This window comes from Salvia hispanica, chromosome 3 (assembly GCF_023119035.1).
Source record: "Salvia hispanica cultivar TCC Black 2014 chromosome 3, UniMelb_Shisp_WGS_1.0, whole genome shotgun sequence".
Taxonomy (NCBI): Eukaryota; Viridiplantae; Streptophyta; class Magnoliopsida; order Lamiales; family Lamiaceae; genus Salvia; species Salvia hispanica.
The window spans coordinates 23239620-23267056 of NC_062967.1; the positions used below are offsets into that span (position 1 = coordinate 23239620).

At 36.5% G+C, this 27437-nt stretch overlaps 3 protein-coding genes and 1 pseudogene across 3 annotated transcripts; 3 read left to right on the plus strand and 1 right to left on the minus strand.

Moving 5' to 3' along the window:
• Positions 1–216: 216 nt before the first annotated feature.
• LOC125212403 lies at positions 217–3630 on the plus strand (annotated as a pseudogene).
• Positions 3631–4162: 532 nt separating this feature from the next.
• Positions 4163–7059, plus strand: LOC125216085 (benzyl alcohol O-benzoyltransferase-like). Its single transcript, XM_048117707.1, has 2 exons — positions 4163–4600; positions 6032–7059. Exons 1-2 carry the CDS (start codon positions 4163–4165, stop codon positions 6935–6937), a joined length of 1344 nt encoding a protein of 447 aa, XP_047973664.1. The 3' UTR covers positions 6938–7059.
• A 6457-nt stretch (positions 7060–13516) lies between these two features.
• On the plus strand, positions 13517–16250 carry LOC125214270 (benzyl alcohol O-benzoyltransferase-like). Its single transcript, XM_048115212.1, has 2 exons — positions 13517–13987; positions 15118–16250. Exons 1-2 carry the CDS (start codon positions 13550–13552, stop codon positions 16051–16053), a joined length of 1374 nt encoding a protein of 457 aa, XP_047971169.1. The 5' UTR covers positions 13517–13549; the 3' UTR covers positions 16054–16250.
• A 336-nt stretch (positions 16251–16586) lies between these two features.
• Positions 16587–19119, minus strand: LOC125214269 (glutamate decarboxylase-like). The gene is made up of 6 exons (XM_048115211.1): positions 18959–19119; positions 18628–18832; positions 17802–18217; positions 17468–17721; positions 17322–17374; positions 16587–17240 (listed from the first exon to the last, which is right to left on the minus strand). Exons 1-6 carry the CDS (start codon positions 19042–19044, stop codon positions 16752–16754), a joined length of 1503 nt encoding a protein of 500 aa, XP_047971168.1. The 5' UTR covers positions 19045–19119; the 3' UTR covers positions 16587–16751.
• Between the last annotated feature and the right edge of the window lie 8318 nt (positions 19120–27437).

The window sequence follows — 27437 nt, forward strand, 5'->3', positions numbered from 1 at the left end:
AAAATTCAGTATTTTCAATATGATAAAGTCGGTATTTTTCCCCAGAGCTATGGCCACTTTGATTTTACCAACCCTGTCTTTTATTCGTTGGACCAATGTTTATCAATACTATTCACGTAAGTTTAAAATAAATAAATCAGCAGCCACAGCTATCTAATTTTCTATAAATAGCCACACTACACTATATTCTCACCACAATTCTCTCTGTCTCTCTTTCACAAAAAACTGACACATACCAAACGTAGAGAGATGGATTCGACCAGCACTTTAACATTCAAAGTTGCAAGAAAAAACCCAGAGCTGATTGCTCCGGCAAAGCCAACGCCGCACGAATTCAAGGCCCTCTCTGACATTGACGATCAAGAGGGCCTCCGCTTCCAAATTCCAGTGATCCAGTTCTACCGGAGAAGCCCCTCTCCGGGAGGGAAGGATCCCGTGCAGGTGATCCGTGATGCCATTGCCAAAGCTTTGATTTTCTACTACCCTTTTGCTGGCCGGCTCAGGGAAGGCGCTTCCCGGAAGCTGGCGGTGGAGTGCACCGGTGAGGGTGTCATGTTCATCGAGGCTGATGCCGATGTCACGCTGAAGCAGTTCGGAGACGCTCTTCAGCCGCCATTCCCGTGCTTCGAAGATCTGCTTTACGATGTCCAGGGATCCACCCAAATGCTCGATTCCCCCTTATTGTTGATTCAGGTATACCATGTTAAAAATATCTTAAATCTTGTCTCGTATCAATTTGATAATAATCTCGTCTTATTTATACATGTGAGGATAACCCTTTGCCTTATAAGTCATTTGAAGAGAGTACACGGTTCATTTTAAAAATATCACATACCACATGTTTATATATTATACTTTTCTTAAATTATTTTATTCATAACGTAACTTTCTATCTATCAATTTAACATAATCCTTTAGCGGATGCGACCGACCCCATACAGTCTAGAAGACCTAATTATTTCTTAAGATTAAGTATGTCAGTGTAGCTCGCAAGCCGTAGGCTGTCCGAATCGCTCGCTAAATTTATAGGAATAGGGTTCGAAATTTCTAGCCTGATAAAACTAAAACCTGATTAGCCCGCACCGATTAACTCGAAAACAAGATGGGCTGGCCTAAAAACCTGAAATAAAATTTATATTGTTCTATTTGTTTGGAACCTAATTCGATACTTCATTGATTAATTTTATACTCCCTCCGTCCCATAAAAGTTAAGTCGTATTCCTTTTTAGTCCGTCCCAACAAAGTTGAGTCATTTCCTTTTCTAACAAAAGACAAAACATCTAATCACTCTTCCTTTATTTCATCATTTACTTTACTCTCTCTTATCTTTCCTACTTTTTTCATCTCTCCTATTTATTTAATATAAATTCTTAATCTCCGTGCCTAAAAGTTTTGTATCAACTTTTATGGGACGGAGGGAGTAATATAGATAACTAAAAAATAAATTTCAATGTTATATTAAATATACTTAAATTTTTATTAATATAGTACTCCTAGATAAATAAATTAGAAACTTCAAATTCACTAAAAAAATATTCAAATTTCTAAATATGGATTAAAATTTCTCGAAATATATTTATGTTTCATTTTGCACAAATCTCAAATATTAGTATTTGATCATGTTTATGTTTGAGTTTAAGCATATATCTCAAATTTATCAAAACTATATGTTTTACATTTTATGAATATAACTAATTTTCATCACTATTTATTGGACTAATTACATGTTACTTTTATCGGTAGCAACCCAATTAACCTGCTGGGCTAGCCCGAAACCCGAGCCTTTTGAATTAGGTTTGAACTTCTATAACCAGAAAAAATACAACCCGATTAGCCGCAACCCGAGTAGGGTTGGCCCGAAACCCCTTGGCCGACCAAACTAACATCCCTACCTAAGATCGACTAGATGAATATCCGTCCTATAAAAAATATACTCCGTCCATCTAGAGGTGCCCACGGTTCGGAACCGTGGGTTCCAGTTTTGGAAATTGCCGAACCGGAACCGAACCGCGAGGGTGTTTCACGATTATGGTTCCGGTTCTAAAGCAGCTAGTTTCGATTTCAGTTTCGAACCAGCAGTTTTTCGACGTTATTTACGGTTTTTCACGGTTCCGAACCGCCGATTTTTTCTGGTTTCGGCTTGATTTCACGGTTTTCTGGCGGTTTTTCGCGGTTCCGATTTGAAACTACCCAGAACTGGTGGTTCCAGCACGGTTTCAGAAATTGTATTACTTAGAAATAGTTATTTCTAATTATAGGACAGTTTTTCAGATATCTAAAGCTATAGGATATGAGTGATCTTTTACAAATCCATTTTGGACCTAGATTCCTTTGTGAATTACGGTTTCTGGATAATTTATTTTGTTGTAGTTGATCAATTTATTCAGTTTTTGTATTTGATGAATTTTTATGCTACAAAGTAATTGGAATATTATATTGGAAACAAGGTTTAAAAAAAATCTTTATAATAGTATTGATTGTTCTTTAGCTGAAAGAGTCTATGAGCAAATTTTAATATAATTTTATGATTCTTTAACGATGAAATAGGTCAATAAGTTAAAATGAGAACATTACTTTAATTTGATATATTGAAATATTATCGTTTGCAGGTTACGCGCCTCAAATGTGGAGGCTTTATCTTTGCTATCCGCCTCAATCATACGATGAGCGACGCCTCCGGCACAGTACAATTCCTTTCGGCGGTCGGCGAATTTGCCCGAGGTGCCGAATACCCTTCCATACCACCCGTGTGGGACAGGCACCTCCTCAACGCGCGCAACCCGCCGAGCGTGACCTGCACGCACCACGAATACGACGACGTTCCCGACACCAAAGGAACTCTAATCCCACTGGACGACATGGTCCACCGCTCCTTCTTCTTCGGCGCCGCCGAATTCTCCGCCCTCCGCAGCCTCCTCCCTCCCCACCTCCGCAGCTGCTCCACCTTCGAGCTCCTCACCGCCTGCCTCTGGCGCTCCCGCACCATCGCCGTCGCACCCGAGCCCGAAGAGGAGGTCAGAATCCTCTGCATCGTCAATTCCCGGAAGCGCTTCAATCCGCCGCTCCCCGCCGGATACTACGGCAACGCCTTAGGCTTCCCCGTCGCGATATCGAGCGCCGGCGATTTGTGGAAGAATCCGCTGGGCTACGCGCTGGAGCTCGTTAAAAAGACCAAGGCCGACGTGACGGAGGAGTATATGAGATCGCTGGCGGATCTGATGGTGATTAGGAACCGCCCGCATTTCACGGTGGTGCGGAGCTTCGTGGTTTCAAATTTGACGCAAGCCGGATTCGGGGAGGTGGATTTCGGGTGGGGAAAGCCGGTGTATGGTGGTCCGGCGAGGATGGAGTGGTGGTTCCGATATGCTTGCCGGCGAATGCTATGGAAGTGTTTGTGAAAGAGCTCGAGGGGATGGCTGGTCAGAAAACCGGAGTGTTCATTGGGTCGGCGCTGTGAGGTTGTGCCTTTTGCTGCTTATGTTGCTACTATTTCCTTTATCCACCTTTTTCTATTTTACCAGTAATATGTAACGTGATGAAAGGGATTGAATGGATTGGATAAAATTCTACGAATGTATTGCAAAAGGATGAATATGTATTGTACAAATAAAATCATTTGTCATGACATTACTATTCAGTGCAATTATCTTCTTTAGTGTACCAAAGTAGGCACTAGGCAATAGCTAGCTTCTCCATCATCATTAACATTCTTTCGTGGTCTATACCTTTACTAGAAATTGCATTCATCACGACGTTATTGCTCGATATGATCGGCATCATCACTGTTAGGAATTTTAAGTTGAAGATAAGAGAATCGAAGAGAGATATAAAATTGAAAGGATGAAGATAAGGTGAAAATGAATGATTTAAATTAAATATACATTTACTTCTCTTTAAGTCGAAATAGGTGTTCCGTATTGTAGAGGAAATAAAGTTGACCTTTACTATAAAAAATTTGTAAGGCACTATTAACAGTACCACTAATTGAAGGATTATGATCCCAAGCTAGTTACATAGATTTATGACTCTGGTAACGCATTTTCCCAATAGTTAATTAGCGCCGATAAATTTAAATTACCTAATAAAGACATGTCATTAATCAATATGCTCTATAAAAACTGAAATATGCTCCATAAATGTAAAACAAGCAATACGAAAAGAGATGCAGCCAGCTATAAACTTCAATGTGGCTAGAAAAAACCCAGAGCTGATTGCTCCGGCAAAGCCAACGCCTCACGAATTCAAGGCCCTCTCCGATATCGACGATCAAGAGGGCCTTCGCTTCCAAATTCCAGCGATTCAATTTTACCGGAGAAATCTCTCCGCAAAAGAGAAAGACCCCGTGAAGGTGATCCGCGACGCCATAGCCAACGCCTTGGTTCCCTACTACCCTTTCGCCGGGCGGCTGAGGGAGCATGCTAACCGGAAGCTGGTGGTGGAGTGCAACGGAGAAGGGATAGTTTTTATTGAGGCTGATGCTGACGTGTCTCTGCAGCAGCTAGGCGATTCCCTCTATCCGCCCTTCCCATATTTGGACAACCTGCTTCATCATCTCCCGGCCACTGCGGCAATCATCAATTGTCCTTTGTTACTTATTCAGGTACTAACTTTTTTAACTAGGGCCATGCTTTACTAAACTAGATCCGCAAATTGCAAATAAATCCCGTTCATTAGATAATCTCCACATATGTAAAAAAGAGTAATCAAGATCACCATTTATCTATGTGGGATAAGAAAGGGGCTTCAATACGCATCCACAACGTCTGGGTTGGAATGATCATTGAATTTCTTCACTTCCAACAAATAAACCTTTCACCGACTTAGGTCTGCTCTGAAACTATATTAGAAATAAGTCATTCACTCTATTAAATGGCCTTATACTCGCAACCCGCAAAACTCAAAAACACACTATCCGACCCCGCTCCATTTTTCCGTTATCGTCGGATAGCGGGTACCCAATACCCGACGGGTAACGGATCAAAATAAAAATTATCCATTACCCGCTACTCATTTTGCCACCCCTAAACGCACACATAGACATACGGGGATAGAGCCACTATAGGGCGTGGGGGCCATGGACCTGGTTTATGTATCTATTACTCCAGCTAATCTCTATTAAATACCTCATTCATCCTCTTAAAATATAAATTCTTGTCCTTTTAGTTCATTTTTAAAAAATAAAAACTTTTACTTTTTGAAATTTTATTTCCCTCAATTGAGGTTGGACCCATTTCAGTTAACACAACTTTCTTTCGATCTCTCTTATTTTACCAATTTTACACTAAAACTCGTATCATTTTAAATATTTCTATTTTTAGAGACAGATGGAATATTTCACATTTTACATTCTACTAATTCATTCTACTCACAATGATTATAAAATTAAACCTCCCTCTGTCCATTAAAAATAGTAAACTCTTTCCTTTTCGGTCCATCCCTAAAATTGAAAACTTTCTTTTTATGAATTAATTTTTTCTTTAATAAGATGAGGCTCATTTTTCACTAAAACACTTTTCTTTCTATCTCTCTTATTTTCTTATTTACTTGTCTTTTTCTTAATGAACCTACCCACATATTTACTTTTCTCTTATTTTTCATGTTTTACTTCTACTTTAATTATACTTATATACAAGATTTTCAATTTTATTTTTCTATTTCACTTCTATTTTTATTTTACATACCTCAATTATTTATTTTTTAGTTTACTTATACTCATTTTGTATTTTTGTTTCAGATGAACCTTTTACACATACTTTGAAAAAATACTTTTAAATGCGTAATTTTGGTGACAACCATCTTATAAATTTCTAAATTCCATTCCTCATTCTTTTATTTATTACTTTCGTGTTACTCTTCTCTAATCTCTATCTCTCCCTTCCCTTTACAATCATATCATAGACACTTTCGATGATATTAATGCCAGAAAATAACTCAATTAATTTAGAACTTTTGAAAATAGAAACACGACTCTATTTGGTACTTTGCTCCTTTCATAATTTTTATGATTTAAATTGATGAATGATGTATGCAGGTCACGCGGCTAAAATGCGGGGGGTTCGTGTTAGCCACCCGCCTGAATCATACAATGAGCGACGGGGCCGGGTTGGTCCAGTTTTTGTCCGCGGTGAGCGAATTTGCCCGCGGACACGCATCGCCTTCAGTCCAGCCTATTTGGGAAAGACACCTCCTCAGCGCTCGTAACCCACCGCACGTAACATGCACGCACCACGAGTACGGGGACAACACCCCACCTGACGACATCAACATGGTGGACCGCAGCTTCCTCTTCACTCCCGCCGACATCTCCGCCCTCCGCTGCAGCCTACCACCGTATCTCCGCGGCTGCTCCAGCTTCGATATTGCGACAGCCTGCACTTGGCGGTGCCGCGCAATCTCCCTCTCGCTAAACCCCGAGGAAGAGATCGGACTCTCGTGCATAGTGAATGTACGAAAGCGACTCAATCCGCCGCTCCCGGAGGGATACTACGGAAATGCTATGGTCTACCCCGCCGCCGTCACATCCGCCGGGAGATTAACGACAAGTCCACTGCAGTACGCTTTAGAGCTATTGAGAAATGCGAAATCACAAGCAACGTGGGAGTACGTAAAATCAGTTGCGGATTTGATGGTTATGAGAGGGAGACCGTGTTTAAAAATGAGAGGGATTTATCTAGTGTCGGATGTGACGCGGGTCGGTTTAGGTGAAGTGGACTATGGGTGGGGCCCAGCAGAGTACGGTGGACCGGCCTTATGTGGTATTGATCTAGTTCCTGGGGTGGTGAGTTTTGCTCTACCGTATAAGAATACAAAGGGCGAGAAGGGGATAAGGTTCACCATGTCTTTGCCGCCAAACGCCATGGATAAATTCATAAATGAGCTTGAGACGGCCATGGCGGCTGCTCGCAAAAGATTGGTTGTTAGAGAATCAGCGTTGTAATGTTACTAAGTTGTATCTTAATTAGTCTCAGGGCCAGTGCATCCTCACATAAAATAGGCCGAGACGCCAGTATAGTAGGACCAGTCGTATTATTGAAAGTAAATCTTTGTATTTGTGTTTGATGCAGTATTTTTTAGCACTAAAAATACTTACAAGCATACAACATAGATCTAGTATAGCTAAAGGTCGATATTAAGATATCGAACACAGAAAATAAGATTGCAATTGACTATCATATACCAACTATCTAGAGATATGATGTTTTGGGTTATGATTAATTAAACTATAAATAAATGAATAAACAAATACTACATGTCTACATTCGTCTCTGAAAAGTATGAAATATTTCCTTTTTAGTTTGTCTCCAAAAAGTATGAACTTTCTAACTTTGGAAACTCTTTTCTCTCTAATGAGGTGGAACTCAATCTCCACTAACAACACTTTAAACAAAATTTCTTCCTATCTCTCATACTTCCAATTATGCATTAAAACTCATGCCTAACCAAATGTTCATACTCTTTGGGGATGGAGGGAGTAACAATAAGCATAAAAACAAATGATACAAAACTGACGAAAGAATGTAGAATTTTAAGATCAAACTACTACGACCTAGTGACGATTAATCGCACTGAACCTTTACATTTATGTGTCTCTAGGATTATTAGGATAATCTCTACAATAGAATAAGCCCTCTCAACCTACCCAGTTGATGATACGATCATGGAAGCCGTTCATCAAAGCTTGTACCTGCAGCTGGCTTCAATCACTATATTGCCTATTGATATGAAGTCCAAAATCTTTAAAACTACTACCAATGTCTTCTTCTTCGAAAGAGCTTCGCGTGGGTACCTTGCATGCCCCAATCGGAGTCCGGTGGAGGGAGATATGGCCGTTTTACGAAAGGCGCGCAATGCAGACAAGTTCCACGCGGTCGGGTGAATTTCTAGGGGGATAATTCACGCGGCCGGTTGTCATTTTCGGACCCCATTCTGGCCCAACGGGCCAGACAAGCTTTAAATAGTATTTTTCCTCATTTTTCAAAGTAAGAATTGGATGAAAATAGATGCTTGAGAGATTTGTTCCTCTTGAAGAAAGTTTTCTATCTAATTCCTAGATTTAGGTTGCTTGAATCCATCAAGTGCTAGTTCAAGCATGGATCAAGTATAGGTATGCTTTGAGGTTTGTGGTTCCCTTGAAGATCTAGCATGTTAGTTATGCTGTAAGTGTCTTAGCTTGCTTCATCAATGACTATGTATCCCAATTTCCACCATATCCAATGTTATTTCCTTCTTAGTTTCCTTATTTCTTATTGGGTTACTCTTATTGATAAAATAGAAAATCAATTTTTAAAAAAAATACCTAGAACAAACATCACAATTGGCTAAATCCTTGGGAAATGGATCATAAAATACAAGGATCCACATCAGTTGATTAAATTCTAATTATCGAAGTCTCCTTCGAATATTTAGAAGCTAACTCCCAAAAGCTCCTAAGAACTAAGTCTACACTAAGGTATCCCATCTCTTGAGTGCAGATAATCTAAGTGTTGATTGTTCCTTTAACCACGGAAAGCTACTTATCTCTCTATTGATATAGCTAAACGATCATGGTTCTAAAGTTGGTTGGACAAAAAAACAATAAAAGCACAAAACCAATTAAAATAATCTCAAGAGCTAGGAAAAGGTTCAATTCAATAAATCAAAACATGTTCATAATAGTATTCACTAAAAACCATACAAAAGATGTTTAACTACACATAGACAAGTAGTGAAAACAATAAAAGTACTAGACATGAACGAAATTGATAAAACTCAAGGTTTAATCTTTAATCTTCAGTCTTCTCTTGCCTGGATATGTAGAGCTCCACTCCTTTGAAAGATGGAAGAGTTATATGTGGAATATGGGATGGAAGAATTTATGTATGGAGAAGGATTGGAGGCTCTGAAATAAATGTTATGAATTAAGTTATGGGGTATTTATAGACTAGAAAAAAGGTTTAGACATGGTAAAAAATTATCCTCCAAGTAATAGAAAAAATATTATTTTCACGTCCTCCAAATAATAGGAGAGATTTGGCTTCACAATGCAATAATCTCTTTCCTTCTTTGAATTTCCGCTTAAATTCTTGTCAGCTTTGACTGCACCGCGCAATGGTCGTAGAATAATCATAACTTTCTCCACAGAACTTCTATTGAGACGTTCAAGGTATCCACGTGAAGATTTTTCTAAGATGAAGAGAATGGTATGCATTAATAACTAATTGACTTCACAAATGCTGGGATAATTGACTTGAACTGAGGCTGTTGCACCTTGACCTTTTTGCATATTTTTCTATCTTTTTCTATCATAACGAACACGTCAAAAATACCAAAATGTATAACATATGCAATTTAAGAACATAATTTGCATGATTGAAATTTAAAAAGAACCTGATCTAAGTCATAAAAACATGCAAAATTTGTGTTTATCAGCATCTAAGTTAAACATTTAATTATATTGAAATGTGTAATTTCTTTGTGGCAAGCAAGTTTTGTAGAATTGTAACGAGATTAAACCTAAGGATGAGATTGGACTCTTCTGCATAGTTAAGGAACTCGTCATGGAAGTGTTCGTCAAGGAACTCAGAAGAAAATGTGGCAAGGTGATGATGAGGTGGCTTGTGGAAAACTGGAATTTTCATTGCATCGGCGATGCTCTTAGTTGTGGAGGTTGTCATTGACAAAGCCACACTAGTGTTGGGGGCAGGGGCACCCCCCCCCCACCCCAATTTATTTCTACATGCATTCAAACTAGTAAAATTCAATCTCGGAGGCGGAGTTGGTTGTCACTATTGGTTTGTGTTCACGGAAGCCCATTGTTGGATATATACTTCTCTACTTTGTTTTATAATATACTTTTACTTAAAAGATTATTTATAAGTAAACAAAAAATATTCCACCTGCCCCTTAAAAATAATAGGTTATATTTTTCATTTTGGAATGCCCCTTTAAAATATACCAATTTTATTTAAGAAAATATTTTCCTCTCTAATGAGGTGGTTCACACTGTCCACAAACAATGCTTTACTCATATTTTCTTCTTGATCTCTCTCTTACTTTACCAATTTTGTATTAAAATATGTGTCGTTTCAAATGTTATCCATTTTTTAGGGACGGAGGGAGTATAAGAATTATAAAATCTCTTCTGTCCCATAAAAATGGTCTTCTTTTTCTATTTTGGTTCGTCCCACAAGAATAGTCATTTTATATCTTTGGTAAGTGTTTTCTCTCTTATAAGGTGAGTCTCATTCTTTATTAAAATTACTTCAACCATTTTTTCTTTCTACATCTCTCTTACTTCACAAATTTCACATTAAAACTCGTGTCACTCACGAAGTCTTTAGTTTTATGAGACAGAGGGAGTATTCCTTAGTAATCATAGTAATCATTTTTTCAGATACTCTCTCCTTCCTCTAATAACTATCTAGCATGCGTTTTAAAAAATGTAAAGAAAAATGAATTGAAAAAGTTAATAGAATACGAGTCTCACTTTTATATATTACTTTTATAATAAAATGTTAGTTGAATGTGTGGCATATCTACTATTTATGGTAAAAATGTGAAAATGGTCAATTAATGCGGGGCGGATGAAAATGACAAAAATGAATAATTAATAAGAAACGGAGGGAGTATTATATTTCAAGAAATTATAATCTTAGGAATCATAATTTTAGGAATCGTAATCCTAGAAATTATTTTCTCTTTCACAACTTTAGTTTCCTAAAAAACAAACAGGGCCTCAAAGCAGTTTCACAAAATTCATTCTCTTTTACACATCTCTAGCCAGTCTACTTATAAATTTTATTTTTTTAATTTTTTATTATTTAAAACATATTTGCATGATAAATATTCTCTTCATCCAGAACAAAAAATAGTCTCATTTATAAACGGTATGATTTAAAGAAAAATTGGTAAAGTAAGAGAGAAAGAGCAAAAATAGATAAAGTAAGAAAGATGAGGAGAAAAAATAAGTAAAAGTAAGAAAGAGCGAATAAAAAGTGAATAAAGTATGAAAGTTTCAAATTTTAGAAATGATAGTATGTTTAGTGGATATCCCAAAATTGCAAAATATGACTTCTTTTTATAAACGGGTGGAGTTTTTTACAAAGTTACTTAATAATAATATTGTTAAAATATTTAAAAAATATTTCCATGCCTCCGTCAGTGGAGTTGTTCGTTTTGCTATTTATGATGTACTATTACCTTTATGGACCTTTTTATTTTACTAATATTATGATATGAGTTATAAGGAGTGAATGGCATAAGATTCGAATAATGTTTTGGAAAAAAATAATCTATTAGAAATGGGTCATTCATCCCTTAAAAGGCCTCATAAGGGGGAGTGACATACTTGGATTTTACATGGTTTTAGAGGGTGGTTTTGTATGAATTTGATCATATTTGTCTATTATTGGACGTGTTTATATATACTTCTCTATTATGTTGGTATGTTGACCATTTTGTTAAGAATGTGTAGAAAAAGGTACAAACTATGTGGATGTGCAGCAGTCTTGGTTTGAGACAATTTTTACTGGATATTTTGAAGTCCAATCAGCCTCATATGCAAATCAATCTCTTCATCTTTGAAAGAGCTTCGCGTGGGTATCTTACACGCTTCAATCGGAGTCCCGTAGAAGAAGTTATGACCGTTTTACGAACACTGCGCTGTCCAGAAAATTACACGCGGCCGGGTGAATTAACCACCCGGCCGGGTACTGTGTTTATGCGCTGAAAAGTGACATGGTCGAAAATCATCACCCAGCCGGGTGAATTTTACTCTTTATAATTCTACCCGGCCTGGTACGTTATTTTGGCGCATTTTCTGCCAAAAACGCGATTTTTTATGGGGGATTAAAGGTTAAAACGCCTAGGGTTCATGAGATTCGACACTTACCGCCTCCAACACTCACACACACTCCCAATAACATTTTGAGAGAGAGAATTGAAGATTGAAGACTCTAGATCGGAAGATTGAAGACTTCATTCCTAGATTCATTCCACAAGGGTTCTTAGTATTCATCTCTTATGTCTTTCATTGAATTCTTTGTTCTAAACATGGTTTTTGTGAAGAACATGAGTAGCTAAACATTTCAAGTAGAATTCTTGGCGATGATGCATTAATTTCATAGTTTTTATCCAATTGATTTTGTTCTTACCTTGCTCTTGTAGTTATTTGATTATTCTTGGGTTTATTCATTTCAATTGCTTGATCACCACTTGATTGTGTAGGATTAATTAGATTAATCGGAAGATGAAATAATTAATCTGGAAATAAGAATAATTCACACCTTAATGCAATAAAACTCGGGAGAGTTGAGGTTTTGAGTGAGGTCTTTGACCTAATCGAGCTTTTGGGAGTTAGGGATTTTAGGATTAGAAGGGGACTTCAATCATAGCACCTAATCTGCAGGTTTCTCACCTCGGGAGGGGGTTTAATCTATAATTGTGGTCGACTTAGTAACTCTAGAGACACTAGAAGGTAAGACAATTTGATTGGATAAGAGCTTGGAATTGTGCATCGGATCCTTGAATTCTACAATTTTCTCCATATTATCTTTTCACTCCGTGTTTATTTGCTTTTACTTGTTTATTTGCTTATTATATGCTTTTATTAGTGTTAGAAAAAAACCAAACCTTTCCCGATTCTCTAGATAGGGGGAGGATTATCCATATTTATATAGGTGAGTTAGGATCGTAACCAAGTCAATGTGGGACAAGATATAGAGAGTTGATCCAAAGTGAGGGGTGGTGATGGATCACAGATGTACGCATTACATCTTATTCACTTTGACTAAATTAATAAATTTTATAGTAATATGTGTACTAGTATAAAATATAATATGGTATACTATAAAACATAATAAATTTATGTTAAAAAACTCGAATAAATTTATATTAAAAAACTCAATAGATTCAAATGTTACACGTACTGCTTTTGAATTTTTTAAATATAATAAACGTGTTAATTGCAAAAAATATATCACAAAAGTTTTAGCAAAATGTTTTACACACAAATATTTTGCGAGCCCCCTCACTTGCACGTAGCAGCTACTCTTTCATAGCATTAGTGCTCGCGGTCCCCTCCTAGTTGGCCAAATGCCACGAAAATAGAAAAAAAATCATAAATGCCACGATAATAGAAAAAAAACGTGAGTTTGCAAGTAATTGAATTTACACTGGCGTTTCGTACCCTTCTTTTGCACCATGATTGATTCGTATTCATTTTTTTTTCATTCCAAGTGAGTCATTTTTTTTAAAAATATAACATAATTATTTTCTCTTAATTCTCTCTTGTCTCTTCAATTTTATTCCGTCTTATACGTCATTCACTGTTCACTTGATTTTCTAACATCATTTTGTTAAAATTTGTACCCAAAAAATGTCGAAGGGAAGATTATTTTTAATTGATTTTAAATATTTGAAGTAAGCATTAATAGTAGTTAGTAGTAGAATTTAAATCACATATTCCGTATTTAAAACATGTTATTCATCCATATGCTCTATAAATAATGAAAATATACTTCTCCATAACACACTTCACTCTCTCACACACAATCAAGCTACACGTAAAGAGATGCAATCAACTATAAATTTCAATGTGGCTAGGAAAAAACCAGAGCTGATCGCTCCGGCAAGGCCAACGCCTCACGAATTCAAGGTCCTCTCCGACATCGACGATCAAGAGGGCCTCCGCTTCCAAATCCCAGTGATTCAATTCTACCGGAGAAATCTCTCCTCAAAAGAGAGAGACCCCGTGAAGGTGATCCGCGATGCCATTGCCAACGCCTTGGTTTACTACTACCCTTTTGCCGGGCGGCTGAGGGAGCACACCAACCGGAAGCTGGTGGTGGAGTGCAACGGGGAAGGGGTGGTTTTCATTGAGGCCGATGCCGACGTGGCACTGCAGCATCTCGGTGACTCCCTCTATCCGCCCTTCCCATATTTGGACAAGCTGCTCCACTCCCTCCCGGCCACTGCCGGAATCATCAATTGCCCTTTGTTACTTATTCAGGTGCTCCCATCATAAGTTTGACGTTTCTTTTGGATACAAAATTTAAGAAAATGATATTTAAAGAGTTAGTACGACATAAAATAAAATAAGAGAGTAATTATGTTATATTTGAGAGATTTCGGAAAAAGGGGTTATATTCACTGACCTTTCGTAATTTGACATTAATTTCGATGACCTTTCGTTTTATGGGATTGAGGCATGCGTATTTTCAGAATAAAGGATTTTTTATTTTTTATTCTTTTTTTCTTCTTTTTTATTATTATTTCCCTTCCACCATTTATTAACCGACTGAATTACCCTTCACATTTTTATTCACAATCACAATTTATATAAATCATTCGAACCTGCCTCCACCCTCTTCTGCTCTCCTCTACAACAGTTTTGTAAGGGATTCAAAATAGATGTATACTCTCTCCACTTCTGCAAGGTATACCCAATATATATACGCTCTCTCCTCCACGGCCGTTATAAGGAATATATACAAATTTTTTTTGTTTTATATATGCGTATGCAATATAAATATACATATTTTTGTTGTCTGCCGTCTCCAAAAAGTGAGTAAATATGTATATATTCTATTGAACAAAAGATATACAAAACAGTATGAATTCTCTGTTAATCAAGTTATCAATTTTATATTATTTTATATGGAAAAGATAAAAGAGAAAGAAGAGATTCAAAAGCTGGACTACAATATATTGTACATATGTATTTTTAGTCCCTCCAAAAACGCCATAGAAGAGATAGGAAAGGGTGGAGGCGGGTGTGCTTGGAGAAAGAGGCGGGTAGGGTTGGATGATTTTATATAAATTATGAATAAATATGTGAAGGGTAATTCAGTCGGTTAATAAATGGTGGAAGGGAAATAATAATAAAAAAGAAGAAAAAAAGAATAAAAAATCAAAAATCCCTTATTCTGAAAAATACGCATGCCTCCATCCCATAAAACGAAAGGTTATCGAAATTAATGTTAAATTACGAAAGGTCAGCGAATATAACCCCTTTTTCTAAAATCTCTCCTTTGGTATCAAAATAGAAAATGACTCATAGATAAAATTTTGAAAAAGAAATATGAGTCGCTTACCGTGGGCCCGTTGTTTATACCTTAAATTGATGAATGAGGAATGCAGGTGACACGGCTTAAATGCGGGGGGTTTGTGGTAGCCACCCGCCTGAATCATACCATGAGCGATGCGGCCGGGCTGGCCCAGTTTTTGTCCGCGGTGGGGGAATTTGCCCGCGAAGACGCGTGGCCTTCAATCCAGCCCGTTTGGGAAAGACACCTCCTCAGTGCTCGAAACCCGCCGTGCGTGACGTGCACGCACCACGAGTACGGCGAGAACACTAGTTCTGAAGGAAACCACGCCCCACCTGACAACAACAACAACAACAACATGGTGGACCGCAGCTTCCTCTTCACTCCGGCTGACATCTCCGCCCTCCGCCGCAGCCTACCACCGTACCTCCGCGGCAGCTCCAGCTTCGAGATTGCGACAACCTGCACTTGGCGGTGCCGCGCAATCTCCCTCTCGCTAAAGCCCAAGGAAGAGATCGGACTCTCGTGCTTAGTGAATGTTCGGAAGCGACTCAATCCGCCTCTGCCGGTGGGGTACTACGGCAACGCTATAGTCTACCCTGCCGCCGTCACAACGGCAGAGAAATTAACGACAAGTCCGTTGCAGCACGCTGTGGAGCTATTGAGAAATGCGAAATCACAAGCAGCAGAGGAGTACGTAAAATCAGTTGCGGATTTGATGGTAATGAGGGGGCGACCTTGTTTCAATACGAGAGGGATTTATCTAGTGTCGGACGTAACGCGTTCCGGTTTAGGCGAAGTGGACTATGGGTGGGGCACGGCGGAGTACGGTGGACCGGCCTTATGTGGTATTGATCTAGTTCCTGGAGTTGTAAGTTTTGCTCTGCCGTATAAGAATACAAATGGGGAGAAGGGAATAAGGCTCACCATGTCCTTGCCGCCAAATGCCATGGATAAATTCATAAATGAGCTTGAGACGGCCATGGCGACTGCTCGCAGAAGCTTGTTTATTAGAGAATCGGCGTTGTGATGTTACTAAGGTTGCCATTTTAGTAACTCCCAAGACCAGTGTGTCCTCACACAAAATAACGGAGACCAGTCCTACTATTGAAAGTAAATCTTTATATTTGTGTGTAAGTTATATATATAATGATATTGAATTGTGTGCAAGGCGAGTTTAGTAGAATTGTAATGAATAAAAATATGGGGATGTTTCGACTTCTTCAACGAGTGCTTACACGTCGTTTGCAAGTGCTTGAAGTTGTTCTGTTCTGTTCTGTTTAGTTCAGCATACTAGGCATATACACATAATGCTAGAAGCAGTCATCGATACATTGTTTGATGTCCCCATATCAACATCGATATAAACGTGCAATCACTCGATCATATGCTAGTTAGAAGTAGTACATTTTTCAGATCAAGAAGTAAGGCAATATTCAGAACCACGTGATGTTCTTTCGATTCTTGCAGCTCGATTTCGCGTTCAAGTTCTTAAAATTACAAGTGATTCTGAATTCCGAGTTCATCGTAGCAAAGGCAGCTAAATGAAAAAGATTTATCAAATCAATAAATCGGCGTTTTCATGGTATATTAATCAGAACATAATTGATACAAGTAGATAAAGGGGTACCGCACACACAATTAACGTTACAAAACAAAACAAAAAACAAATAAAATAACTGAAGCAGCCAATTAGTAATAAAATTGTGATATCTTCTATAGTGCAACTTAGCACACTCCGTTAGTCCTCTTCTTCTCAGCAACAAACTTCCTCCAAGTCGCCGTGATCTCCCTCTGCAACTCGATTACAGTCTTCTTAACCGTTGGCGCATGGTGGTTGTTCTCCTCCACAGCCACGGCCGCTGTGAGCTTCGCGGTGACCCTGGCAGGGAGGGTGTCAAGCTCATGCAGGACCTTCTCAATGTCCATGACCAGCCTCTCTGCCAGGGTCCTCGAGAAGTCCTCGCGGATCACCACACGCAGCACGGTCACGTGCTGCGCGTCGGCCGGCATGGTATAGGCGGGGACGATCCAGCCAAAGCGGCGGAGCATCTCAGAGATCTCAAACTCAGTGTGGCGGCTGCTGTCCTTGAGGCTGAACGCCACCAAGGGCACGCCCTTGTCCTTCGACACGATGTTGAACCGCCCGGTCTTCTCCAGTCCTTCCTTCAGCACCATTGCGTTTTCTTGGCAGTTCTCCATTATATTACGGTACCCCTGTTCACAAATTCCCAATTTTTCAACCATTTTGTGATATATTTTTCATCTTATGTAACAACTTTTTAAAAAATGTCCTACCTCATTGCCTAAGCGGATGAGTTGGTAATATTGAGCAATAACTTGACTCGAACCTGAAAAAAGGAACATATCAGTGTCATACTAATGTGGAGTTCGAGTATGCATAGTCTGAACCATACAGATATAAATTGAAAAAAGAAATATACCTTTGGAGAAATTGAGAGTGAAAGTGGGTTGATCAGCACCAAGGTAATTAATATGGAAGATAAGTTCTTCAGGTAAATCCTCTTTGCTTCTCCAAATAGCCCACCCAATTCCTGCATAAACAAGCCCATATTTGTGGCCACTCACATTAATACTCTTCACCAATGGCAATCTGAAGTCCCACTCCAATTCAGGGTACAAAAATGGTGCAATAAATCCACCACTAGCTGCATCCACATGGATAGGTGTGTCCCATCTGCATATTATTACATCAAACATAAGAATCTCTATATATTTATCTCTCCTTTTTAGTATGTATAGGTTGAGACTACTTGCCCTGTTTGTTTGTTCTTCTCAACTAAGAGGTCGTTGAGGCGCTTGACGTCTTCGAACTCTCCGTTGAGGGTGGAGCCGAGGATGGCGGCCACGCAAATGGTGTTCTCGTCCACCATCTCGGCGGCCTTCTCGGGATCCATGACGTAGTAGCCGTCTCTGAGCTTGACTTCCTTGAGCTCGACTTCAAAGTAACGGGCGAATTTCTCCCAGCAGACTTGGACGTTGGCGCCCGTGACGATGTTGGGCTTGTCGAAGGGCTTGCCGAGCTGCTTCATCTTGTTTTGCCATCTCCTCTTGAAGGCGAGTCCCGCGAGCATGATGGCCTCTGACGAACCCACCGTGCCCACGCCCACCGCGGCCTCTCCCTCCCCCAGCGGGGCATTGAACAGGTGCGCTATCATGTTTACGCATCGATTCTGCCATAAATATTTTACATTTAGCGATATTGGCGGCAGTTTGGTAGGAAAGACAGATAAAACAAACCACGATAAAAAAAACATTTTACTACCTAATTAAAGTCAAATTTAAAAAGAAAAAGAAAAGTCTAAAGCATTAGTCACGGCCCAATTTATTCTTCTAATTCACAAGTCGTGTTTGGCACGATTTCTAATATGTTCAAACACAATTTATTTTCTTACTTTATATTAGTAGTATACTAAACCTTGCCCATTTTCCTTCTTCTTGATTCCCAAAAAAGTCAAGAATCAATTCTTAGTTAATAATAGGTCTAGTTGAACATATTTAACTCAATATGTAGCTCAGAATCCAACATTTATTTTTTTATATAGAAAAAAAAAAGAATAAGTAAAAAGATGAAATTACTAACCTGCAACTCAGTTGTGACAGGGTACTCATCCATGTCAACGTAATTTTTGTTGATGGCATCCATAATAAGCTTGTCACACTCTGGCTCCATCCATGTTGTCACGAACGACGCCAAATTCAACCTCGGATTGCCATCAAGCATGAGCTCATCGTTTATGATTTGATACGCCGCCTCCTTTGGGATCGAGTTCTCAGGCATCTGAAACCTACACGCGTCATTCAGTATTTAGTCGACCAATATAAAAACCTTTGACGTCAGCTTTTGTATTAAACCATGAAGCGTAGTTCAGTTGAAAATACATTATCTGTATAGATATGCACTAATAAGTTACCTAGGGAGGGAGTTGCAGACATATCGGGAGGCGAAGGTGGAGTGGATGGAGACGTCGGTATTCGAGGCGGTTTTTGAGAGAACCATTGTTGAGTGGCAAAATTGAAAACTGGAGATGGAATAGTATAGATTCTTTTTTGGTTGTAGAATTGGAATGGTTTAGGAGGTGGCGGCAATTGAGTTTATATAGTGAGAGGAAATGGGCAATTTTGGAAATCACTGCGTTTACTATTCAAATTCAGCTTAACAATAATTTTCAGCTGGTATGTGGGAAAGGGGACAACTTACGCAGCTGCACCACTCCTTCGCATTTTAAACCTCTTTTTGCTCTTTCTAGTAATACTTTTATTTTCATTTGACTTTGTTTTGAACCGAGAATATCAAAATAAATGAAGATTTTTATTTGATCTAATCATAGCTTAGGAACGTTTACTTTTTATTATTAATAACATGCATAGTTGACTATTTTTATTCTTATTATGATTAATTTTTTAAATCTATCTTCTCAAATATATTAATCGAGTAAAATTAATTTTAATGTAAAAGTCATTTGTGATGTCTCAAAATTTTAATCTATACTAATAAATACTAGTAATATTTTTAATGTATATATAGGGGTAATCCTGGAAGTAAATGCTGCTTATAATTTTAGAATTTCAATTTATTATGTAAGAAAAATAGAGGTAGTGTAATGTAATTTTGAAAATCAGCAAGTCAGACTTCGTGTTCGTTCAATATATAGGTTTGTGTATTAACCAAAGAAAACGCGTGGTCTTAATTTGAGACCAGTCAAATTGTAATTATATAACCGACTTTTTTCTTGGGCAAGAAAGTAGAAACTAGAAACGGTCTGGTCTCTCACTTGTATGAAAAGTTTTCTATTTTTATTATACATATAGGCTATAGCGTGAAATTGCAAGGTTAAAATGTAAGGAGAAAGTATTAAAATAAAGAGTATAAGATTGTTAAATATCGCGGGACATAAATAGTATTGCACTCTCTCTTTCTAACAACTTTTTTTGTTAGACCGATAAAAAATTTGAATCCCCTTAAAAAAAATTGAATTTTATAGTTGTATATATTTACGCCTACAACTGTAGACTCAATTAATTATTTAGGCTCTTTTTTCAGGTGTGAAATATTTATTAAATGATTTCGAACTGACTAATATATGAAATAAAATGTGAACATATGATACTAATAAGCCAGTACTTATTACTCGTCCCCCATAATTTGTCACCATTTGACTAGATATGAATTTTAAGAAATGTAATAGAAAGTGAATTGAAAAAGTTAGTGGTATATGGGTCCTACTTTTATATATTAATTTTATAATAAAATGCAAGTGAGAATGAATTAGTGGAATATGAGATCCACTACTAAAAATGAAAAAAAGTGAAAAATATAAATTTTTAAGGACGGACGAAAATGAAAATAAGTGATAAATTTTCAGGGACTGGGCAATACGCAGTAAGTGCGAAAAACATACAAATACAACTACTACGCGACGATTATTTAAATTGATTTGGGGACGAAAGTACGTGTCCACAAGATATAACATAAGATGCTTTTCGAAAGTAACTTTATGTTATTAACTTGACATATCTTACAACTTTCGTGTCCAAAAGTATTGTAAATTTAATAGAATTATATGTACAAGTAGGCCTATCTGCAAAGAAAATAGGACACATTTTTAATTTTAAAATTATGATCATATATCCAAATAAAAACCAACTCCAGTAGTTAAATTTTATTTGGTTTTGGCGATAATGATTGAGTTCTATATGATTATTACTCCCTTCATCCCACTTTAGCAGTCCCATTGACTTTTCTGCCCTCCTTTTATAAAAATAATAAAAAATAGTTAAAGTGGAGAAATTGTAAAGTAAGAGAGACACTCTCTTACTTTACAATTTCTCCACTTTAACTATTTTTTATTATTTTTACAAAAAGATGGCAGAAAAGTCAATGACACTGCTAAAGTGGGATGGAAGGACCAGGTGTCAAAACATGAATTAGGATCTAATCAGATAGCAGAAAACAACGGATAAAACATAAAGGGCCGAGGACTCAATTACAAATAAAGAAAAAATATTAATAATCCTAGTGCTAAAAGATTATGGCAAACCCAAAAAATGGGCAATTGGCAATGGCGGCCTTCAGCCCATGCCAATTGAAACAAATTAAATACTACTATTCTTATTTACAGTGAATTATCGTGAAAGATTTTATCATCAAATTAAAAGTACTACTAGTAGAAAAGTATCTTTATCAAAATCTTAAATTATAAATTCTGAAAAAATACAGTCCCTTGGGCTCCAACTTTACAATATTGTAAGGTTAGGTAATTAATGTAGAAGGAATAGACGAAAAAAGACCATATAAAGAAAGAAGATGGAGAATATGTAAAAAAGGATATAAATCGGTTTTGTAGAGCAGTTTGATTCTAAATCCATCGAAATGTGGAAATGCAAAAAGAGAAGCATATTTTCTGAGTAAAACAATGGGTGGCTTTCCGCGTGAATCTTTTTCTAACTTGGCTTGGTGCACAAACTAACAATAAATTGTACTATATTTATTCAAATTTTATACTAGTAATTTATTATTTTTTATTTATCACCAAGATTTTTCCAACTAAACAAAAATTATCAAAGGATATTGGATTTTGTTAATATCTCAATTCATCTTAGTAAATATTACAAGTAATAAATTAAGTTAGATAATATTTATCTATTTAAGCTAATCAAAAATCCATATGTTTTTTTCTGATCGAGGAAACGTTCAATCTGATTTGGTATGTGTTAAATAAAATGTTAATTGCAGACATTTATTTCTGGCGTTATTGGTGGAATCAATTTAAAAGGTGTCAAACTCGGAAGGATCGCATGGAAAAAGTCGGCAAGGATTTGGACTTGACTTTTGACAAATTGTGGAAGAGAGCATAAATCCAAAGCGTTTACGGGAAGGAGAGTTCATTTCACGGTCTATCTCTATTTTTCTCTTGTCAAGTTAATACTATCTTGCTCATTCTTCTACAACAGTACAGTCTATCTCATAGTCCATCCCACAATTCATCTAAATTTCACATTAGTATTATTTCTATATTTCATTTTAATTATTGGTGTCAAATAGAATAACCGAAAAGATAAACTGAAGACAAAATATTACTACTTCCGTCCACAAAAAATAGACTCATTTTATCATTTTTGGTCGTCTACTAAAATTAACCAATTCTAACTAGGGATATTGGCATCTAATATCACAAAACTTTCTAAAAGTTGGGTTTTTCCCACGAACTTTAAAATTAGCAAATAATATCACGAACTTTATCCCGGGTTTGTTTGCCACGAATGAAAAAATTCCCACAAATAATATTATGATACGGATTTTTTTTTGTAATTTCTCGACAACAATTTTGAGAGTTTCAAGTTTTTCAATCTTTGAAAATAGTTTTTCTTGTAGCACACCCTCCAAAATTGTTTTTCAATCTATTAAAATAACATGAATTTTTTCATTTGTGGAAAAAAACAAACCCGGAGTAAAGTTCGGGATATTATTTACTTTTTGAAAGTTTTGTGATATTAGATGTCAATATCCCTTCTAAATATGAAAACTTTTAAACAAATACTAACACTATACATCATTCTAAGAGCATCTCCAACGGCGGACGTCGCGGAAGTCCGACCGGACGTCCGCCGTAGTGAAGAAAAAAGGTAGGACACGGACGTCCTGTGAGGACGTCGGATGGGCTCGGATATCCGACCGACGGGCGGGCGGACGTCCGCCATTGTGGCGTGGGTCGGACGTCGAGGTCGGACGTCAGACTAAAAATTAATTTATTTATTTTTTAAAAACTCTATAAATACGGCTCGTTGAAATATTAATTCCATAAATTGAATAATTGTGAATTTAACTGCGGGAAGTACTAGTGGAAGTCCTAGTGCAGGGAAAGTGTCCTAGTGATGTGGCATTGGAATGGGAAGTCCTGGTGATGATGTGGCAGAAGTTTTTGTGGGAAGTCCTAGTGGGAAGTCCGCCACCGGAGATGCTCTAAATATGGACTTCACAATTCACTAACACACTTCCACCACTTTTTTTATCTCTCTCTCTCTTATTTATCAATTACGCATTAAAACTCGTGTCATTTACAACTATATCTATTTTATTTTTTTTGGACGAAGATAGTATAGAACAAAATACTCTTAATATAAAAAAAAAAGTAAGAAATATTATAGGCGTAAGAATGAAGAGAGGTAGAGGCAAATAATGGGGTATGGGTATAGATAGAGTGTGAAAAATCAAATTAAAAAAATTATTTCTGGCGCCGAGGTCGGCGGTCTTGGGCCAAAATCGGTGCCCACACAAAGCCGCAGACGGTTGAGCGGCGGTGGGCATAAAAAATGTTGAGAGGAATTTCTCTGAAGCATTACACCGCAACTATAACTTATCATCTACCATTAGCTCGTCTTTACCATTGCGAATACTATGCTTTTCCTGCCATATTTACAATCATGGTACCCAGTGCCATGGGTGGATCCACATAGAGAAAGGGGTGGGGCTTTAGCCCTTAATGAATTAATTTTTTACAGTAACATTTTTCTTATATAAATTTTTATAATTTATTTCGATTTTATAACTATATTTATATTAAATTCCTTATTAATCATATAAATTACTTTAAAAAATATTTTTAATTTACATTTTGAAAATATAGCCCTTATTAATGTTCATTTCTGCGTCCGCACTGAAGTCAATTATACATACCACAGTCATGTTCCTCGTCATTAAGTGTGGCGTTATTTCTGCTCTTGGTAGTTCCCCTATTAATGTCGTCTAATGTTTTCTGCTTCCTGGTATTGTATCTGTTTTTATTAAATTAATAAATAAATAATTAGATTGTATATGCATAGTTTTTAATATTTAAAGTTAATTTCATCCTTGGGAAGAACTCGTCAGAGATGCAAGTTTAATTGGGGTTGGGATCCCCTGCTACGCAAAATGCCATGGCAGGGGATGTTGTGCATATTCCCACATTTGATTAATTTTACACACTTATATTATTTTTTTTATTTTAGCAATGGATGGTGTAGATATGCACAACATCCCCTGCTGTGGCATTTTGCACAGCAGGGGATCCTAACCCGTTTAATTGACTTATAAACCATTTAAAGCACTGGCTAAAAGAAAAGGCCTTGTGTAGCTGCTAGTTAATAAAGTTTTAGTAATCGTAATAATTAGTAGCTAAGAGAATACAGTAGTCATGTCCAGTCATAAGTTTATAGAACATGAACGATCTAACTTGTTGGCATTTGAATTAATCACGAATCAAATTTCTCTCGTTTGTTGAGAAACAAAGTACTGCTGCATCAATTGCTCAGGTAAATCATGCCATCTGGTATGATCATCCACAGCCTCGCCACCAACTCCTCCTCAATCTGGCCAGAGGATTCCGCCCATGTCCGCCGCCTCATTGACTCCTACAAGGCCAGGTGAAATGATCCGAGCGCATCAGAAATTGATTGCACTCATTTCTTGCAGCCATGAATGTGTATTCCTATATTCATTCAGCTCTTCATTTTGTGAATGTTTGAAATATTGATTGCACTCAATTCTTGCAGCCATGCTACCCACCCCTATATTGTATGATGTTGCAACTGGTAAATAATTTAGGAGTAGGATTAATATTGGTTGCCACATCGGATAAAATTAAATTATAAATTCAGTATTTATTTTGAAGCAAATCAAAATTTAGAACTGGTGTGATACAAGGGCCATACTTTGATAATCATTATTTAATCAAATCACTTGTATTTTCTAAATTCTACTGTTTTTTTTTTTTTTACATTGCAACTGAAAAAATACGTCTACAAAATTGGCTGTTAATTAACTGATGGATGGACTTTTTTAACAACAAAGTGCAGCCATGCATAAGTGAATATAACACTTCTTGATCAAGCGTGATAGGCCTTAAAAAGCCTCACACACTCCATGCCATCCTCTCTGTGTGAGACATTAACTTTAAAAATTCTCTTGTTTTAATAAAATTTAAGAAAAAATATTAATTTTTTATGACAAACTTTGTCTAAACCTCACCGTTGATTCTAACAACATATGTTACACGTAAGTGAACAAATATTTTATAATGTTTTATAAATGTTTTACATGTTAAAATATATTTTTATTCTCTTAGACTCGGTTTGTACACAAAATTGGAATTGGAATTTTGTGGAATTGAATTGGAAGGAATTGAATTCTAACTCAATTCTAAATCATATGTTTGAAGTAATTGATGTGAAATTGAATTTGAAGAATTTGTGCACACACATACTCAAATACACACACTGCACAATCTACACAAGTTATACACAAAATACATACACTACACTCATTGCATGCACACTATACACAAAATACATAAAATACACATATTGCACACACACTATACACAAAATGCGTTTAGTGTGTGAAATGCATTTAGTTTGTGTAGTGTGTGCAGTGTGTATAGAGTGTGAAATGTGTGTACTATGTGAAATGTGTGTAGTGTGTGAAATGTGTGTAATGTGTGAAATGCGTGTAGTGTGTGAAATGAGTGTAGTGTGTGAAATGTGTGTAGTGTAGTGTGTGTACTATGTGAAATGTGTGTAATGTGTGAATTGCATGTAGTGTGTGAAATGCGTGTAGTGTGTGAGGTATGTGTATTGTGTGTAATGTGCGAATTGCATGTAGTGTGTGAAATGTGTGTAGTGTGTGAAATTATTGAAATATGTGTAGTTTGCGAAATTATTGAAATATGTGTAGTTTGCGAAGTTCGTGTAGTGTGTGAAGTGCGTGTAATGTGTGAAATGTGTGTAGTGTGTGAAATATGTATATTGTGGGAAATGTGTGTATTGTGCTAAGTGTGGGAAGTGTATAGTGAAGCTATTTAATTCCAGTAATGCTAGGCGGCCACCCCGTGGCATTTTTGTAAATAGTTGAAAAAAATAATATAATAAAATAAGTGTTAGATAGTGCTCATGTACTTTTACATAATCACCATTTTCCTTTAATTTTGGAGATACATATAATTTTGAATTTATAGTATTTAAAATCAATCTCTCTCTGTACTAATTACAACTCTATTTCCCAAAAATGATTATCGGCCGGATCTTTAAAGGCATGCGTAATTAATCTTGAACTAATGAGTGTGTACGTTTATTGCATATGAATTCAGTCTTACCATATGATTATAATTAAGTACCGCAACCATATGATTATAATTAAATATATTATAACTAATTGCACTTCTAAAAATAATAATAAGAATAAGTTGTAGATAAATAAGTATGATAGAAATTTCTTACATGATTTCATGTCATGAATTATGAATATCGCCCGCAGGGGCGTAGCGCAGTTGGCAACGGCGAGTTCATTTTAGGAACGGCTATAGTTTGATATCGTGTAGCATAATGTCATTAGTTAGGAGTATATTTAATACTAAAATCCAATTTTGGTCCCTTACATTTGTTCTAAAATTCTTTTTTGTCTCATACATTAAGTTTGTGATCTTTTGTTCCCTAAAATATAGTTTTGATACATTTTGGTCCCAAACAAGGTCACAAACTTAATGCATAAGACCCAAAAAGAATTTTATGAAATACGTACGGGACCAAAATTGAACTTTATTCCTAAATTATAATTAAGTTATTAAATTGATCAAGCATTTTGACTGGTAATTTTAACAGAAAATGGTTATTTTGGATCAAAACAATATGTTTGAGACCAAAAGGTACCAAAACAATATGTTAGGGACCAAAAGATCACAAACTTAATGTATGAGACTAAAAAGAATTTTAAGGCAAATGTAAGAGATCAAAATTGAATTATAATCTATATTTAATTATAAATTTATATAGGAGTATATATTTTATTATACGCATTAATATCAAGTACCATAATATATTATGGGGTATAAAGTTATTATTATGGGTTCTTATGAATCAATATAGTATAATATGGTGTAATATCTTAATTAATATTAATAATATGTATTTGTATTAATGTTGTATACAGTTATTAATTATTAATGTTGCATATACTATACCGACCCCTGTATGATGTTATTATAATTAATTCTATGAAATATCATAGTTTTACATATTGTAATATTATGATTTTTATAAATTGATAATCTATTATTATAAGTTATTACCAGAACTTGCTGGTTTAGGCCATTAGTGGGAAAAACAATTGAAGATTCAATCAATTGACTGGAGATATGGTTACTTAAATTGAAAAGTCAATTAGAAATAAAATTGATTGGTTCAAACTGATTAGTTGGGGACTCATTAGATCAATTGGGAAAAATAAACGACTAGATATTCGATCGATCAATTAGACTTAAAAATTATAAATATGTATAGGATTGTGATTAATTGAGATTTTTTATGCTAATTGAGAAATGAGATGTAATATCAGCTACTCTAGATTTTTCCACATGGAAA

What these genes read in the sequence shown, in the direction of transcription:
- LOC125214270 (XM_048115212.1), top strand. Translation starts at nt 13,550, where the DNA reads ATGCAATCAACTATAAATTTCAATGTGGCTAGGAAAAAACCAGAGCTG. An exon ending in GCCCTTTGTTACTTATTCAG is followed by an intron (nt 13,988 to 15,117) that starts GTGCTCCCATCA and finishes TGAGGAATGCAG; the next exon opens with GTGACACGGCTTAAATGCGG.
- LOC125214269 (XM_048115211.1), bottom strand. Translation starts at nt 19,044, where the DNA reads ATGGTTCTCTCAAAAACCGCCTCGAATACCGACGTCTCCATCCACTCC. An exon ending in CTGTCACAACTGAGTTGCAG is followed by an intron (nt 18,218 to 18,627) that starts GTTAGTAATTTC and finishes TATTTATGGCAG; the next exon opens with AATCGATGCGTAAACATGAT. An exon ending in TCATCCGCTTAGGCAATGAG is followed by an intron (nt 17,241 to 17,321) that starts GTAGGACATTTT and finishes ATTTGTGAACAG; the next exon opens with GGGTACCGTAATATAATGGA.
- LOC125216085 (XM_048117707.1), top strand. Translation starts at nt 4,163, where the DNA reads ATGCAGCCAGCTATAAACTTCAATGTGGCTAGAAAAAACCCAGAGCTG. An exon ending in GTCCTTTGTTACTTATTCAG is followed by an intron (nt 4,601 to 6,031) that starts GTACTAACTTTT and finishes TGATGTATGCAG; the next exon opens with GTCACGCGGCTAAAATGCGG.